Below are 18,739 nucleotides of genomic sequence, written 5' to 3'. Positions count from 1 at the left end.
CTTGGAGATCTGTCGATTTACCCAGGCTAATCTATATAGGCTAATAGCCCTCTGATTGACATCAATAACTTCGGACGATTATCTACTTGATTAATTTTTTTTACTCTTATTCCTCATATTTTCCATTAGGGCAGTAAATATACTGAGCCGAGCTGAGTTTTGAGGTGTTCAAGCTTATTTAATAAGGAATTGAGTTAAGTCTGTTAGGACCTTCGGATGCGGCTAGAGAGGGGGGGTGTGAATAGCCGACCCCAAATTCTCGTTTCTTCCTACAATTTGAGTTAGCGCAGCGGAAATAAAAAGTAGAAACGAAAATGGAGAAGATCAAACCTCAAACGTGACGATATAACGAGGTTCGGAGATGATACTCCTACTCCTCGGCGTGTCCGTAAGGTGGACGAATCCTATCAATCCGTCGGTGGATGAGACCCCGGAAAATCGGCTAATAAAAACTCCTTCTGGGTGGAGAAACCTCACCACAATCTCTCTTGCAACAGCAAGATCAGAGTACAAGAAATACAGCAAGAAGCCAAGAATAATATGAATGTAAAAACAATGGTTTGCTTGCCTTCTCGTCGACTGTTGATGAAGCAGCAACTTCACGGACGCCAACCACAGCAGCAACTGATCAGTTGGAAACCCAGTCGAGGGAAGCTCACACGAAGCTTCAGTAATGGAGAGCTCAGCAAAGCTCAGATCGCAAGGAACAAGAAGTTAGAAGAATTCCTGTAGAGGCCCTCCACCTCGTTATATAACTTGAACCTGCGAAGAAGACAGAAATCTAGCCGTTGTATCTTAACGGCTAGGCCTGGACCGATCAGGCTCCACCCTGATCGGTCCAGGATGGATCTGATCGGTCAGGGGACCGATCAGGCCCTAGGCTGATCGGTCCCCAGACCGATCCCAACTCTCACAGAGAGTTGTTGCCGAGCCCTGATCGGTCTGTGGACCGATCAGGCCATAGGTGGATCGGTCCACAGACCGATCCCTCCTATTCCTTCTCCCAATCTGTTTGGTTACTGATCGGTCACCAGACCGATCAGATGACCCACAATGAGAATCAGTGCATCACTGGATCAGTTAGCAGACCGATCCAGATACCTATAGTATCACTGGATCGGTCAGTAGACCGATCCAATTTCCCAGCCTTAAACCCTAAAGCCTTCTTGATCTAGAGAACGAGCTACCGAGCCCTCTCTGACCTAGTCCGAAGAACGAGCTACCGAGCCCTCTCCGACTTCCACGTCTGGTCCAGAGAACGAGCTACCGAGCCCTCTCTGACCTAGTCCAGAGAACGAGCTACCGAGCCCTCTCCAACTTCGTCCGGTCCAGAGAACGAGCTACCGAGCCCTCTCTGACCTAGTCCGGAGAACGAGCTACTGAGCCCTCTCCAACTCCATCCAGTCCAGAGAACGAGCTACCGAGCCCTCTCTGACCTAGTCAGGAGAACGAGCTACCGAGCCCTCTCCGACTCCATCCAGTCCAGAGAACGAGCTACCGAGCCCTCTCCGACTTCCACGTCCGGTCCAGAGAACGAGCTACCGAGCCCTCTCTGACCTAGTCCGGAGAACGAGCTACCGAGCCCTCTCCGACTCCATCCAGTCCAGAGAACGAGCTATCGAGCCCTCTCCGACCTCCCATGCCAAGCTTCCATACTTGGACTTTTCCCCGTGCCCAGTTCCCTGCTTGGACTTTTCCCGTGCCACGCTTCCTGCTTGGACTTTTCCGTACCAAGTCTCCATACTTGGACTTTTCCGTGTCAAGTCTTCATACTTGGACTTTTCCCGTGTCAAGCTCCCTGCTTGGACTTTTCCCGTGCCAAGTCTCCATACTTGGATTTTTCCCGTGGCAAGCTCCCTGCTTGGACCTTTCCGTGCCAAGTCTCCATACTTGGACTTTTCCCGAATCAGGTCAACTCAAGTCGGGTCAACCAGGTCAACCTTGACCAAAGGTTGCACCCACAATCCCCCCAAGTTCCTATTCTTGTCAAACATCAAAATATACCTCGAGTCAGGTCAACTCGAGTCGGGTCACCCAGGTCAACCTTGACCTAAGGTTGCACCAACAATCTCCCCCTTTTTGATGTTTGACAAAAACCATAATCAAGTTAGGTTAACCCGATAACCTAACTTAGGTTTTCCAATAGTTCTCCAATGTTCTCTCTTGAACATTCTCTGAACATTCTCCCCAAACTCCAATGTTCTTCCTTGAACATTCTTTGGACATTCTCCCCCTTTTTGACACACATCAAAAAGAGTGAATCAAGATCAAGAGTTTCTTCCTAATGAAAGTCTCATACCTTTCATTGAAACCCTTAATTTCCCCCTTGATACTAAAGTCAACAATCAACTTAGTGATAATCCCATATCACTCATCCTCAGAAATCTTGACGAGTAAAAACTCCCCCTAAAAGTTAACTCCTCCTTGACCAATAGGTAAAACTCCCCCTAAAGGTCAACTCCTCCTTGACCATTGCACCAACAATGTCTTGGAGAGTTTCAACCCTTTAGAAATCTAAAGCACCAACTTCCATAGCTGAAATTTCAGACAACAGTCAAAATTAGCATTTTGGCACGCTCTGATCGGTCACCAGACCGATTAGGACTCCACTGGATCAGTCACCAGACCGATCCACACTGTCCTGGATCGGTCCAGTGACCGATCCAGACTTCCCTGGACCAATCAGAATCTTCTCTGATCGGTCCACAATTCTCTGATAAGAATTTCTGATTTTTCTCCTGAAATTCAGAAACCCCTAAAAAAAAAATTACAGAAAATTCCAAAAATTGTAAAACTTTGATGATACATTCCTCATAACATATATTATCATGGAAAAATAGTTTTCTATGAAAATAACTCCCATTTGTTAATCTTGATACAAAGTTCGAAAGACTTTGAAATAGCTCAAGGTTAATCCATCTTTGTATCAACTTGCTCAATGATGAATGTTATCACTAGAAAAGCTTCATCAAGGTTTTTCAAATCAATTTTGAAATGATCTTAAACCATTCAATTTAGGACCACAATCTTAGGGCTAAATGTACATGACTTGTACACAAGTTTTTCCTATGATCCTCAAATTCGAATTAGGCTCATCTAGGTACAAGAATTATGCACCTTGATCCTAACTCATAATCCTAATATCTCACACACATCTAAGGTGTATCAAATACATCCAAGTCAATTTTGATGTGAGATATGGGTTTAGGTCATCTTAAGCTAAGTTCTCATGCATTTTCTAAACAATAATTTGATCTCCATATCAAATTGTGTTTCTATCCTTAAATCAAATTAATTGATCATAAATGTAAGAGATGATGACATGACATACAACAATATCATAAGTGAATGATGTCATGGCATAAAGTACGAAACTTAAATAAGGCATGACATATAACTAACATAAGCATTATCATGACATTTCAAATGATAATAAATTAAATATGATGTCATGACATGGCATATGGCAAACAATATATGGCAACTAACATATAAAGTTATAGAAAATACCTAATTCTAGCCTTAGTTGCCATTTTTGATAATTTTGATCATTTTACTATAAATTCTATATTCCTAAGTGTAATAGACCTAAAATCATATACTAAAGATTTTTAGATCACTATGTGCCAATTAGATTGACCCTAAAAAACTCCTCAAATGTGGTTGGCACATCTTAATCACCTTAGGAATAATTTTAAATTTCATTTTCAAGGCTTGATTACACCTTGAAAATTCCTAAAATGCCACCTTTTGCCATGAGTAGGTTAACTACCTATCCAATTAAGGTTGGCACACCCTAAACCATCTAGCGTGAAGGAATCACGCTCCTAGGAACCCAATACCTATTTGAGCTCATTGGGTTCACTAAATATTCAATAGGGATGACTTCCCTAGCAACCCTCCTAATGATCCTCCTGGGCTTTAAAGCCTTGGTCATTTGGGACTCATCAAGATCAACTCTAGGGTTGACTCCCCTTGTGACCTTGGTGATGGTCTTCTTAGCCCTAGGTCTTGTTCCATAATCGAATGGAACATTATGATAAGTGGGCTTGACCACTTGAGACATAGGTTTGTGACTCAAACCTCTCATGTCCTTGGGCTTTGATTTTTGACCCTTAGACCCTAGAGTTGACTTCTCCAAATTCTTAAGAGCCTTTTCTAAAGTGTCAAGTCTTGACCTCAAGACTTGATTTTCTTTCTTTAATACCTCAAGCTTTAATTTGTCATTTTTCTTTGAGGTATTCCTAGGCATATGTCTAGTTGTTTTGAGATTCATATCTAGGTTTTCCTTAACCTTAGATGAGTTAACTTTAGGGTTGACATTTCTAGCATTGTCCTTATCTAGACTAACATGTTTGGCACCTAAGCACATGTATCGGTTTCTATGGTTATCATGATTATCATTATTGACAATTGCAATAAAACTACTAGCATGTGTCTTATTAGAATTGTAAGAATGTGCCTTAAAGGATACCTTAGGGTTTGCCTTAGCTCCCCCCATAGATGTGCTTGGTCTCTTGTCCTTGTGAGGTTGCCTCCCCCTTGGACATTGACTCCTATAATGTCCCCTTTGCTTGCATTGGAAGCACACCACGTGCTCCTTACCCTTGCGTATCGGGAATCCGGCTTCCTTGACTTTTGGTGCCGGTGGAGTCTTCCTAATCCTCTTTGGACATTTACTTTTGTAATGCTCATATTCCCTACACTCAAAGCACATTATATGTAATTTACTTGAAATTAAGTTGCTTGAGTTACCTAGGGTTGAGGATGGATATAAGCTCTCTCCTTCATCCCTTCCGGAGGTAGAGGCTTCTTCTTCTTGCTCCAGTCTTGAAGAAGAACTCTCCTCCTCTTCTTCCTTAGATGTTGAGTAGCCCTCAACTTCTAATTTCATACCTCCATGATGTGAGCTACTTGGCTCACTTGACTCCTCTTCATGACTTGAATTGGAGCTCTCCTCATGGAACTTAGCCAAGTTGTTCCACAACTCCTTGGCACTGTTGTATCCACCTATCTTACACAAGATATCATTAGGTAATGAAAATTCAAAGATTTTTGTTACCTCGTCGTTGATTATGGATTGGTGGATTTGTTCCTTCGTCCACTTCTTCTTCTCGAGAGGTTCTCCTTCTTTATCCACCGGAGGAATAAAACCTACTTGTACACAATTCCAATTTACTAGGTTAGTCATAAGAAAATACTTCATTCTTACCTTCCAATACGAGAAGTTGTCGCGATCGTAGAAGGGTGGAATCGTGACATCTTCTCCAAGTTGATCCATTCTCTAGCTTGTGCTCCCCCAGGTGTTAATCCGACGAAGAGCGGCCTCGCTCTGATACCACTTGTTGGGACCTTCGGATGCGGCTAGAGAGGGGGGTGTGAATAGCCGACCTCAAATTCTCGTTTCTTCCTACAATTTGAGTTAGCGCAGCGGAAATAAAAAGTAGAAACGAAATTGGAGAAGATCAAACCTCAAACGCGACAATATAACAAGGTTCGGAGATGATACTCCTACTCCTCGGCGTGTCCGTAAGGTGGACGAATCCTATCAATCCGTCGGTGGATGAGACCCCGAAAAATCGGCTAATAAAAACTCCTTCTGGGTGGAGAAACCTTACCACAATCTCTCTTGCAACAGCAAGATCAGAGTACAAGAAATACAGCAAGAAGCCAAGAACAATATGAATGTAAAAACAATGGTTTGCTTGCCTTCTCGTCGACTATTGATGAAGTAGTAACTTCACGGACGCCAACCACAGCAGCAACTGATCAGTCGGAAACCCAGTCGAGGGAAGCTCACACGAAGCTTCAGTAATGGAGAGCTCAGCAAAGCTCAGATCGCAAGGAATAAGAAGTTAGAAGAATTCCTGTAGAGGCCCTCCACCTCATTATATAACTTGAACCTGCGAAGAAGACAGAAATCTAGCCGTTGTGTCTCAACGGCTAGGCCTGGACCGATCAGGCTCCACCCTGATCGGTCCAAGATGGATCTGATCGGTCAGGGGACCGATCAGGCCCTAGGCTGATCGGTCCCTAGACCGATCCCAACTCTCACAGAGAGTTGTTGCCAAGCCCTGATCGGTCTGTGGACCGATCAGGCCATAGGTGGATCGGTCCACAGACCGATCCCTCCTATTCCTTCTCCCAATCTGTTTGGTTACTGATCGGTCACCAGACCGATCAGATGACCCACAGTGAGAATCAGTGTATCACTGGATCGGTCAGCAGACCGATCCAGATACCCATAGTATCACTGGATCGGTCAACAGACCGATCCAATTTCCCAGCCTTAAACCCTAAAGCCTTCCTGATCCAGAGAACGAGCTACCGAGCCCTCTCTGACCTAGTCCGGAGAACGAGCTACCGAGCCCTCTCCGACTTCCACGTCTAGTCCAGAGAACGAGCTACCGAGCCCTCTCTGACCTAGTCCAGAGAACGAGCTACCGAGCCCTCTCCAACTTCGTCCGGTCCAGAGAACGAGCTACCGAGCCCTCTCTGACCTAGTCCGGAGAACGAGCTACCGAGCCCTCTCTGACCTAGTCCGGAGAACGAGCTACCGAGCCCTCTCTGACCTAGTCCGGAGAACGAGCTACCGAGCCCTCTCCGACTCCATCCAGTCCAGAGAACGAGCTACCGAGCCCTCTCCGACTTCCACGTCCGGTCCAGAGAACGAGCTACCGAGCCCTCTCTGACCTAGTCCGGAGAACGAGCTACCGAGCCCTCTCCGACTCCATCCAGTCCAGAGAACGAGCTACCGAGCCCTCTCCGACCTCCCATGCCAAGCTTCCATACTTGGACTTTTCCCCGTGCCCAGTTCCCTGCTTGGACTTTTCCCGTGCCACGCTTCCTGCTTGGACTTTTCCGTACCAAGTCTCCATACTTGGACTTTTCCGTGCCAAGTCTTCATACTTGGACTTTTCCCGTGCCAAGCTCCCTGCTTGGACTTTTCCTATGCCAAGTCTCCATACTTGTATTTTTCCCGTGGCAAGCTCCCTGCTTGGACCTTTCCGTGCCAAGTCTCCATACTTGGACTTTTCCCGAATCAGGTCAACTCAAGTCGGGTCAACCAGGTCAACCTTGACCAAAGGTTGCACCCACAATCCCCCCAAGTTCCTATTCTTGTCAAACATCAAAATATAACTTCTCCATTCTTGTCAAACATCAAAATATACCTCGAGTCAGGTCAACTCGAGTCGGGTCACCCAGGTCAACCTTGACCTAAGGTTGCACCAACGAAGTCGAGTCGACTTTAAAATGAATTAAACTTTTGAAATAATTTTTCAAACTTGGTTTGTTTTATTTTTTATGAGCTTGAACTTGTTTGAAACTTAATTTGAGCTTGGTTTGTTTAGATGTTATTGGGCTCTCAATTCAAGTTTGGCTTGAGCTTAGTTCGAGCTTAGTTTGTTTAGGTTATCAAGCTCTCAATTCAAGCTTATTTAATTATTTGAAACTTTTACTTGAGCTTGATAGTTCAAACTTATTTATTGATTTTATTTTATTTATGTAGCTTATTATTAAGAGATTTTATTAAGATGATTCATGAACATTGTTCAAGAATATTAATTAGCTGAACATATATGTATTTAAATTTGTTTGTTTAGTCTAACGAACTATTCAAGTTTGTTTATTTAATTAATTTTTTATATATTGAACGAATATAAACAAGCTCTTACCAAACTAAACACTCGACTTGTTCATGAACATTTAATTCATTTACAACTCTATTTCCCATTTCTCATCTTTTAAAAAATCATGGGACCCCAACTATAGTTCGGATATATGAAAAAGATGGCTCCGTTCTCGACTACAACATTTATCCTCATCTTCACCTTTAGATTTGAAAAAGCTCAGATGGAAAAATAACTGAATTCTCTTCTAGATTTAAAGGAAGAATGTGACCATCTATTTTTCTTCTATTATTAGTCATTATACGTGTTATATGTGTAATATAATATATAAATATGTGTAAATTAGTATTTCATACCCATAAATCAAATTTGATAAGGATATATTTGACCCATATAATAATACAATGTAATGATGATATTTGAGAATTTTAGTAACAAGATACTGTAAAATAGAAAGATAATAAGACAATGATTTTATTTTTTTAAATAAAAGTTTGAAAAAGATTTTTTATTTTTAATATTATTAAAACAGCATTCCAACATTCATCATATTTTTTATATTTAAAATATTAAATATTTAATTTAATTTGATTTCATATAATAGAATTATAGAATCAAGATGGTCGATTCCTGATGGGGCTGAGAGAAATATCATCTTCAATTTTCTGATTTATATCTGGACGTCCGTTCAGACCGTTCTAGTTATATTAGCAATTTTTATCTATATTTTATGTTGTTACCTAAACTCCATACGGTCGGTGAAACGGGCGCAGACTTCACTATGAAACACCCGCGTCGTGATAGAACAAAAGCAACCTCGGGAGCCTCGGGTCGCTATATATGCTCCGACCCCCTCCTGTCTTTTATTTATTTCGACAACGTGCTGAGATCATCAGCCGTTGCGAAAAAGGAACTGTTTTTTAAAAAAAAAATTTGGAAGCGTCCGCCCTCGATCGATGGCGTGACGTACTCGTCACCGGCGCCCCTTCTCGATCTCCTCCGATCGCTGGCTCCGCCGCGCTGGCGGTTCGAAGCAAGCGGCATTCGTTGCACGAACTAGGGACTTTACTTGGTCCCCTGCGCCGAATTAGGGTTTCACCTCCAGGCTTGGGATTTGGCTGCTCGGAGGTTCTGGTTCTCTTGGAATCGCTTATTTACTGTTTTTATCGTTGTTTACGCGTTGGAGGTTGATCTTCGGATGACTTGGTTGATTTGTAGATTTGCTTCGTTTAGAATGTTGAGGTTCTGCTCGAGCCGCTGGATTACTTCCTGTTAGGGTTGATCCTGGTTGCTGGACGGTCTCATTGGTTCGGTTGAGTAGTTTGCTGTGTATATGTTAGCTTTCGAAGTTATTTCCATCTTGCGATGTTTCCGACGAGTGAAGCTTTCAATTCTTTGGGTTCGGTTGTTGTAGCTAACTCCGCGTTCACTGTAGAGTCTCTTTGCTGTCTCCTGTTGTTGGAGTGTCTTCTTTTGCCCATTATTTGTTTCCTTCTAGGGTTGATCCTGGTTACTGGACGGTTTCATTGGTTTAGTTGAGTAGTGTGTCGTGTATAGATGGGCTTTCAGAGCTATTTCCTTTTTGCGTGTTTCTGGCGATTGTAGCTATCTCCGCATTCACTGTAGAGTCTCTCTGCTGTCTCCTTTTGTTCTTCTGTTTGACCAAGAAGCTCCTCCAAAATCTTCCCTCCATTTTGTCGATACCCTAATTTGCTTTTACAGCATGCTCATTTACTGAAATTGGGTCTTGGATTGAACTTGTTCAGGGGTTCGAGCATGAAATTGTCAGAAAATATGAGACCAGCTTTGGCTTCAAGTGGTTTGGATGGATCAAATTTTGTAGCTTCCTATAACAATGGGCAACGTGTAACCTACTCCGGTTCTGCCTTGGATAGGTCTAGAAATATCCATGATAGCTTGGAGAACCGTATTCTGGCTACTGGTTCCAGCACATTACGAAACACACCTCCTGGGGAAATTCCATTTTTATTCCACTATCCATCTATAGAGTCTTTCTCAATGAGCGAGAGAAAGTATTCTCGCAGTTCAGAATTTCAAAGAATTCTAAGTGTAGCAGTCGAGGAGAACACTTTTGGATCTGTACAATCTAAGTCACTCCCACCTAATGCATTAGAGGACCTTAAGCGTTCCAAAACCAACATATCCAAGACGTCGACCAAAGCAAGGTATGATCTTTGTGTTTCTACTTTTTGGTCCTTTCCTTTTCTCTATTTTTAAGGAAGGTCTTCTAGTGTTTAAAAAGGTCCAAACGCATGTATTCCACTTAATGTAACTTGATAGATGACATCAATGCTATTTACCTTTATCAAAAAAAAAAAAAAGGAAGGTCTTTTACTATATTTTGTATATTTTATACTGTTTCAGGTAACACTCAGAATGAATCAACATCTCATCTCCTAAAACTGTCTATAGGATTTTCACTTTCATTGCTTTGCATGGGGTATATGTTTGTGGAGTTCTTCATGAAAATATAGTTTTTACAATTGTATTTAGGTTAGGAATTCAATATAATGTTATTTATTGTCGGCTGAGGATATTGTTTTATTTTTACCAGGAACTTAACGAAGTTGTTACAGAACTCAATTTTCAGATTAGATAGATATCGCAACTTGATCTCAAAGAAACGGCAAACAACTGATCGATCAAACGAGAAGTCAGGTAATTTGAATTCATTAAAGATGGGAGGTCAAAGTCATGCAGATTCTGCAGAAAATGCAAGCCCGAGACTAGAAGATAGAACAAAGAATCTAATTCCTAAAAAGCGTATGCGATCCTCTATGGCGGAAGTACGGGTTTGTATTGTTCTCTATATGCTATATTTATAAATAGGGCTTTTGACTCCCTGATTCACTGTGGTGGTCCTTGCACATTTTCTAGATGATTCTGAATCTGAGTACATTGACGATGCAGTAACTAGTAATCATTTACCTTCAACCTTTCACTAGCAATTTTCATGCTCTTTTTCCTTAAAATTCTGTCCATGCTTATAAATTTCAAATTCAATTTTCTTTTTCAGTTCACTTTAGGAATTTGATATCACTTGAATAATATGGCTAACTGCTTTACTTGATAGGAATAATCATAGTGATTATGATTATGATTTTATCTTTAGTGTTTGTCACAATGTGAATGAGAAAGTCTTAATTGATGTTAGTTGAACTGATTTTTTTCCCCTCTTCCTCAGGGTACGGTTCTGCCTAGGCAAGCTGCAGGTGTAGAAAAAGATAAAACTGTAATGTTTGACAAAGATAGAGGTGTGCTTAAAGGTTGTAATGTAGGACTAGTAATTTCAGATGACAAAATGTGCAGACTCCCTCCGGGGGGTGATGGCTGGGAGAAAAATAAAAGAAAACGTTCTGTTGGCCTTAGCAGAATAAGTGATGGAGATCGAGAGCTTAAACAGTCAATTCAGCAAAGGCCTAAGAATGAACCCCGTTTACGTTCCTCAAATGGCATTGTATTCAGGTAGTTATTCTATTAGATTATAACTTATACTTCTCATCCTAGATGCTATAGAACAGATACTTGTTTGGATTTCCTTTAAAACTGTCAAACTGCCTTAAGTTAGTAGTTTTTGTGTTATTAACATTGGTTGATTTAAGGGAAATTATCAAAATCTCTTTCTGCCTGTATTCTGTATATTAATTGCTAAATTATGTAAATAAAATACCTTCTTTCTTTAAAATAAAAACAATATCTTCGTGCTGATTAGCTGTTGTTGCTTTCTAGTTCCTCATTTGCATTCTCTATTGTTTCTTTCTAGTCCCTCATTTGCATTCTCTTTTTTCCATTCTTTCTCTAATTCTCTGTTGTAAAAACATTCTACTAATTTTTTCTTGAGGTTCTCAATTTGCAGACCAGGATTATCTTGTGGAACCATATTAAGCAACACAACGGATAGCAATCCCGAACTCAGTGGTGCTAACTCCTCCTGCGGTACACCTAAGAACGAACTTGATAGCAGCTCCGTTCCAAATGAAAGGCAAGACCACTCTGTTGGACTAGATAATGAACAGAGTGTATCTAGAGGAAGCAACAGGTATGTATATATATATAAATATATTTGACTTAGAGGGTCTAAATATATTATAGTAATATGTATTAAAGTAATATGCTCTAAAGCAATGCACTCCGTCCTACAGGGGATTGGTCTAAACTTCAATTGTAAAATCTGGTTGTGCAATCATAAGAGTTATGATGTATTAAACTTTAATAATTCTTTACAAATATAATTAAAATTACCATAGTCAAACATTTATTGTAAAAATTACCTCACAGATTCATACCCAAACTCAAATATTAGTTCAAGCATTATTGATAGCTAAAAAAATGAGACAGGCAGGCCATGCCATCCTCATTCTCCCTATCATGGTTTATTCATGTTATAACAAGTTAGTTACCCCACTATTTGAGCTGCAATTCCACATTGAACTGGGCCATTTCTTATCACTTTTCTTGTGTTTCGAGATGTAGGATCCTATAATCCTTCGGCCTATTCTCTAGTACAATGACATTGTTCTCATTTATTTACACAGATCAAACTCTTATTACTTAAAAGGTGCACATATTATCATGTAATTCTATAACTATTTGTTTGTTCTCTAAATTTAACTATATATTTGGTCTTTTGTCTTTGCTTATCAATTTTGTCTTTTCAATCTCCTGAAGAAATCATGTCGAACTTTCTCTTCATGTACTTTTCTTTGAACATTCAGCAGTTAGAACATTGATTTGTCTTTATATCCAGGTTAAATATTCAGGAAGATACTCAGGTGGGAAATCAAATTCCTTTGGTAAAAGGAAAAACAACTAGGATACCACGAACTAGTTCAAACCTTGTTACAAATGCACCCTCTAATTTCCTTCACTCGTTTGGAAGCAATGATTGTCCAGAGCAAATTCCTATGAGCAAAATTCAGACTTCAAATCTGGTGAGCAACCGTAGAAGGGTTATAAATAATGATTCTGTGTCACCCCCTGTAACTCAATGGGTGGGTCAAAGGCCTCACAAAATATCGAGAACACGAAGAGTCAATGTAGTTTCTCCAGTTTCAAACTCGGATGGAACTCAGTTTTTGCATGAAGTTTTTTCTGCTTCTGATGTTGGAACTCGTATGATGACCACAGATACCAGTGGTCATCTAGTTTCAAGGGGAATAACCAGTAGCTCTCATCAATCAAAACTGAAACATGATAATGTCCTCCCTCCTCTGTTATCAGAAAGTGAGGAGTCTACTGCAATCAAAACCAAGTTTAAGGGGAAAACAAGTAATAAATTTGCGCTAGAGGATGGTGTTCAAGCACCACTGAAGGCTACAACTCTTGTTTTGCCAATAAAGAACAAACCTTCAAAAGAAGAAATTGGAATTGAAATTCGCAGGCAAGGTAGGAGCAGAAGAGGATCAGTTCATTCAAAATCATGTTTACCTTTACCAAAGGAAAAACTGGAAAATATAGATTCTACCAAGCCACTCAAAAATGGAAAGCATAGTTCTGAAAGGAGTGAAAGGTTACAGAACTTGTTTACAATTATGAAAATTGCTCTTATTTCATGATTCTGAATTTGTTTACATGTACTAAAATGATCTATTACTTGGTATAGTAGGATTGGTCGGCCTCCAAAAAATATGTCAGATCGGAAGGTTTTTGCCCAGACACAAAATACAGATGTCAGTTCACTGGAACGAACAGGCTTGTGATTTCATATTCATTTAATGATTTGATTTTTGATCTTTCATATTCTTTATAGTGGGTAATCTAATATTTTCACTTATTGCAGGAGAATCAGAGGATGATCAGGAAGAATTACTAGCAGCTGCTAATGCTGCTCGCAATGCTAGCTGTGAGTTCCATCTTTAACATAGCTGCTTCTACAGATCAAATTGATTCATATTTTGGTTATTTTGTTTTATTTATCATTTTTATTCGAGCAGATCATGCCTGCTCTAGCGACTTTTGGAAGAACATGGAATCCTGTTTTGCTTCTGCTACATTGGATGATTTAGCTTTTTTGAAGAATCAGGCTAGTGTTTATTCTTCTATGATCACATATGTTATTATCAAATTAATGATACTGATAAATTTGCTTTTTGTCAATCTGAACTTTTTTCAGATACATTTTACTAAAGAGCTAGATTCAAGTTTTCCCTCTAGTAACGAAGCTTGCAATGATATGATGGTAATAGTCATTTCGAGTTTTCTGCATCCATGATCATTTACATTTTTTTCACTCAAAAACTATGATTTCCCACTTATCGCGCTTCAATGTTTTGACTTGAGGAGCTTTACAGCTTGCTATTTACCAGAATGATGTTGTATCTTCTTCTCTGTGATTCAGTTTCATAGACTGAACTGAATAAGCTTCATTTTTTTGGGGCACCTTTGTTTGTTCTCATCTGAATTTATTTCCCTTTCAGAGTGAAGTTTTGAATGATCTGGCAGCATCACCTCACTTTTCTTATGCTAGAGAGCAAATAAACTCAGTTGCACCAACGGACAAATCTTTTGAGGACCTTTATTCAGCTGACCAGAGACAGCTTGTCAAAACATCAATGGGGAGATTAGAGATCAAGAGATTGTATGAGAAACCAGCTCCGCTCTCACATAGGCTTCTCTCAGCCTTTATTATAGTAGATGAGATTGCCAATTTTGAAAATGACACTCAAGAGGAGTTCAATTTACAATTTTCAAATGATAATGCTCACTATGGTCCAAACAGTCATGTTCATGCTAAAGATTTATCAAAAATGGATTGTCCTTCAGAGCTTGATTGCACCAATCAGAGAAATGGGATAGCTTATGATGGATTTTTGACCACCAACAACTTTAGGCACTCAAATCTTCAGAATTTTATGCCTTGTGATGATCCAGTTGTTGAAAATCATGCCTTTTGGAATTCATGCAATGGGTCGCTTGCTGACTACCAGAAAAATGATTGTAATCTTCTGCAGACAATGAAGGGCAACTCTCCATATGAATGCCAATATGGGAACATGTCTCTTGATGATAGGATTTTGATGGAGTTGAACAGTATAGGCATATATCTGGATACAATGGTATGTATTATTCAATTTGTTGATATTCTTATGCTATAACTCATTGATGAAGTTTATCTGATTTATGATATTCAATGTGTATTTCGTGTAGTAGTCTTTTCAACTAAAATCTCCCTTGTCTGTTTTGATGGCAGTCTTTTCAACTTACCAAGATTGAATCAAATTGAAATTTTATTGGAGTTTTCTAAATTGTGTATAATTAACACCTCTAGTCACAAATTTCACTGATCTTGTAAATGATATCAACTCTCTTGATTTTTCCCCAATATAGTAATTCTCAGTCCTGCCTTGATGAAAAAATAAAACAACAAACTGAAATACGTGTCCAGCTTTTTATTTCATATGCAATTTTGTTATTTAAATTTGTAGCAGTCAAAGTTTACCAAAAGGTTTGGTCTTTCATCTCCTTGTTACATTTTTTTGCAACATTCTGCAGCCTGATTTTGCTGACTGTGAAGAGAGTGAAATTGACAAAGCTATTTCAGAACTTAAGTTTGGACTCCACCAGCAGGTAATTTCTATTAAATGTTTCTTCTGATACTCTATTTGTTAGTTAGGTACAGAGGGTCAGTGGGTCACTCACAAGCTTGTAATGCTTGAAGATAATATGTCTGAACGTTGTAGTTTCGAAACTACAGATAGTTTCCATTGAAGTATGGTCACTTCAAAATGATATGAAACTTCATTCGTTCTTGAAAAACTTCTATGGAAAGATAATGAAGTCAGTAACTGACACAATTTACATTTTTCTATTTTAGAATAAACCTATGGAGGAATTTCTGGTTTTTCTGTCTAATTACAAAAATTATGAGGTATTATTTACTGACATTTGCACTATGCTAATTTTATTTGATAGGCAAGGAAAAAGATAAATCAACTTGATAAATTGGAACTAGCAGTTCAAGATGCAAAGAAGATTGACGAAAGGTGTGGGCTGCTGTATTCTGCATTCGTTTCATTTTCATACCAGTAATCCTGATCTACTAAACATTCATTTTACCATTTGAATGACAGGAAACTTGAACAGTTAGCAATGAATAAGCTTGTCGAAATGGCACACCTAAAGCTAATGGTAATGCAAAACTCTATGTGGTTTGGTAGTGCTTTTTGTTACAGAACTTTCTTAAGAATTATGCTGCAAGTTTATTTGTAACCTTGTATTATCATAAACCCAAAGTGATTTTGCATAGAGAAGGCTTGGCTATTCATACGAGAGCCTAGTATTATTATAAATCCAAATTAATTTTATATAAAGAAGGCTTAGCTATTCATATGAGGCAATCCCAATGGCTGATCCGCTCCCAGGGACATTGAGACTATGCCACGTTTCTTTCTGCATTCTGAATTTCTTCTTGTTAGGTGTCGCCATGAATAAGAACCTGTCTTGCATAATTATATACCCCAGACTGGATTAGCCAGTTCTTCTGGAAAGTGCAAGAATTGGAACCTCAGCCAATTTGGCTTGCCTTTTTGGAGTTAAAAGGCTAAAACTCTGTTTGACCTGACTGGTTTGACTGTGGTGACCTGGGTAAAAATCCAGCTATTTTTTTTGTATGCAGATTTTGAATTTTATATTTTATGTTCTTCATTACATGACTGGTGATGATGTTGTTATTATTAGATGTCCATGCTTAACTTTAATCTCCATTCTTTTTTGCAGCTCATGATATATATATATATATATATACACACACACACACAGTAGTTTGCAAGCATTTCTTGATCTTAATGGGTGTGTTTAGATATGTCTGTCTGTTGGCCTATCGTCTCTTTACAGGATGGTCGAGGTAGTCACAAGAGTAGCATCACTAAGGTGTCAAAACAACTTGCATTGTCCTTTGCTAAGCGAGCAATAGCCAGATGCCACGACTTTGAAGCAGGTCGAAGTTGCTTCAGTGAACTGACACTGCAGAATGTGCTCATGTCAGCGCCTTTATGCCAAATTAACACTAAGCATTCTGTTGCTGTTATTCATAAAGAGTTGAGGAACAGTCATCTTGGCTATGGAATGTCAGGTATTTGGTTTCTCTCATATTTTCCCGATTTCAGCAGAATTCATGTCTACTTGCAATGTCTATATGTAAAACCCGTGTCTGCATTTCTGAGTGACAAGTTTCACTTTTCGCCTATTATTTTCGTAACATCTGCTAATTGGATTTCAGAGGTAACTTCTGTTTCAGAGAGGCATGATTGTCCTAATAATATTGGTCCAACGCCATCAGATCCTCACCAAAGTATTCCTCAATGGGATGAGAAATCAAGTACTAGAACCAACCAGAAGGAGGTGCTTCTGGATGACGTCACTATAGGTGCTGGCTCAAGAACCACATCAAATCCGACCCATACCGCCACAAGTGTAAAATGGAAAAGAGCTGAAAGTGTGAAGGACCCGAACAAAGATGCAATGGGAAGAGGCTCTATGGCTAAAGTTAGTCGTCCATCCCTAGGCAGGGGCGAACGCAGGACAAAGGCAAAACCAAAGCAAAAAATAAGCCAACAGATATCTTCAGCAAATGACTTTGGCAGGGTGGCTGAGGCAGCCGAGTTCAGGTCACCTGTATCGCAACAGTTATCTCCAACAAATGACTTTGGCAGGGTGGCTGAGGCAGCCGAGTTCAGGTCACCTGTATCGCAACAGTTATCTCCAACAAATGACTTTGGCAGGGTGGCTGAGGCAGCCGAGTTCAGGTCACCTGTATCGCAGGAGTCCTTTGACACCGCAAACAATTTCACACCTAGAAATGATCACAAAGTGGAATTACAAAGCTTAAGCGATAGGGGGTGTGATCCTTCTAAAGCGATGGATGATGGTGTGTTCACAAACTTACAGTTACCCGGAATGGACTCCATCGATGAACTAGATGTAGGTTTAGGCAGACAAGGTCCTCAGGACATCGCGTCTTGGTTGAACGTTGAAGATGAGGAACTCCAAGACAATGATTTAATGGGTCTTCAAATTCCAATGGACGACCTCTCAGAAATTAATATGAACTTCTTGAGTGAAACCCACAGACCTCCTTCAATAGTAAGGAATTGAGTTGAGAGTAATGGCGGCTTCTAGTTAATTACTAACTATTGTTAATTGTCAATGAGAGTAGAATCTGTAGCTCAGCTCGGCTAGTCTTTGTTGTTAATTTGTGAAGTTTGTGGTAGTTCCAATTGTTTTGTCACCTGAAAAATGTGAAAAGAGGACCAAAAGCATTTATATAGATCCATATTGTTCAAGCCATTAACATTTCGTGATGCTAAATAGAATATGTTTTGGAGTCACTCTGTGGAATTTGAGTAGGTTAAATATATCTCAGTATTAGAAAATCTGTTTTATGTAAATATATAATACTAGATGAATTTTCTTGTACAGAAACAGAATTGATATTTTTTTCTCTGAATCACATCCTGCTGCTGCATTTTTCATTAAATCACAAGTCAGTCATAATTTATTCTAGAATATCTTTCATTTTTTAAAAAATAAACTTTTACTTTTAGAAGTCTTTCAATTTGGCTTAATTTTGTACAAATTTAGAATTTTTAACTTGTTTATGAATTAATTTATAGGGTGAAAATTAGCATAACATGATTCCAAGAACTTAAAATATTATTCAATTTTTTTTATCCTCTTAACTTTCAAATTTCCTGTCCAAATAAACAGTACAAATATAATACATGAAAACTTGTAATTGACTATATCTTTCTGTCTATTTTATTCTTATATTTTTCTTTTTTTTTTTTCCCAAAAAAGAAAAACTAAGTAAAAAAAAAGATTCTGTCTATTTATTCGCTTAAAGAAAAAAAAAAGTGAAATGGTAGGGGCATAGCCATATTTTTGAAAAATCCTCACCGTTATTTTGATGGATCGATTCATCATTGTTGGCCATCATAAGATTGAAATTGATCACATATTTGAAAAACTCTTGGCCTAAGTTATTCATTGGTGCTACTTAAAAAAAATATATATCGTGACTAGGAATATTAAATATTAAATTTTAAAAATAACATATACAATAATAAATAGATAAATTAAATGTAGAACAT

General features: G+C 39.1%; 1 protein-coding gene across 7 annotated transcripts; it reads left to right on the top strand.

Annotated features, from left to right (window-relative positions):
- Window positions 1–8,506: 8,506 nt before the first annotated feature.
- LOC122009718 lies at window positions 8,507–17,964 on the top strand. 7 transcript variants are annotated; one of them, XM_042565992.1, is made up of 17 exons: window positions 8,507–8,759; window positions 9,398–9,817; window positions 10,207–10,444; window positions 10,837–11,117; window positions 11,509–11,691; window positions 12,400–13,161; window positions 13,255–13,343; window positions 13,432–13,494; window positions 13,586–13,674; window positions 13,765–13,830; window positions 14,069–14,707; window positions 15,144–15,218; window positions 15,564–15,634; window positions 15,722–15,779; window positions 16,485–16,722; window positions 16,870–17,234; window positions 17,304–17,964. In XM_042565992.1, exons 2-17 carry the CDS (start codon window positions 9,408–9,410, stop codon window positions 17,742–17,744), a joined length of 4,068 nt encoding a protein of 1,355 aa, XP_042421926.1. In that variant the 5' UTR covers window positions 8,507–8,759; window positions 9,398–9,407; the 3' UTR covers window positions 17,745–17,964. The 7 variants fall into 7 exon arrangements, with proteins under 7 accessions (XP_042421926.1, XP_042421925.1, XP_042421922.1 ...); XM_042565991.1 differs by having other exon boundaries at window positions 16,870–17,326; window positions 17,396–17,964; XM_042565988.1 differs by adding an exon at window positions 8,850–8,943 and having other exon boundaries at window positions 16,870–17,964.
- The last annotated feature ends 775 nt before the right edge of the window (window positions 17,965–18,739 follow it).

This window comes from Zingiber officinale, chromosome 8A (genome assembly GCF_018446385.1).
Source record: "Zingiber officinale cultivar Zhangliang chromosome 8A, Zo_v1.1, whole genome shotgun sequence".
Classification (NCBI taxonomy): Eukaryota; Viridiplantae; Streptophyta; class Magnoliopsida; order Zingiberales; family Zingiberaceae; genus Zingiber; species Zingiber officinale.
This window is presented reverse-complemented; position numbering and strand designations above follow the sequence as displayed.

Bases quoted from the DNA above. Each gene is read 5' to 3' on its own strand.
- LOC122009718 (XM_042565986.1), top strand. From the start codon at position 9,408: ATGAAATTGTCAGAAAATATGAGACCAGCTTTGGCTTCAAGTGGTTTG. The intron at 9,818-10,206 runs GTATGATCTTTG...TATTTTTACCAG, and splicing joins AAGACGTCGACCAAAGCAAG to GAACTTAACGAAGTTGTTAC. The intron at 15,219-15,563 runs GTAATTTCTATT...TTTATTTGATAG, and splicing joins AGTTTGGACTCCACCAGCAG to GCAAGGAAAAAGATAAATCA.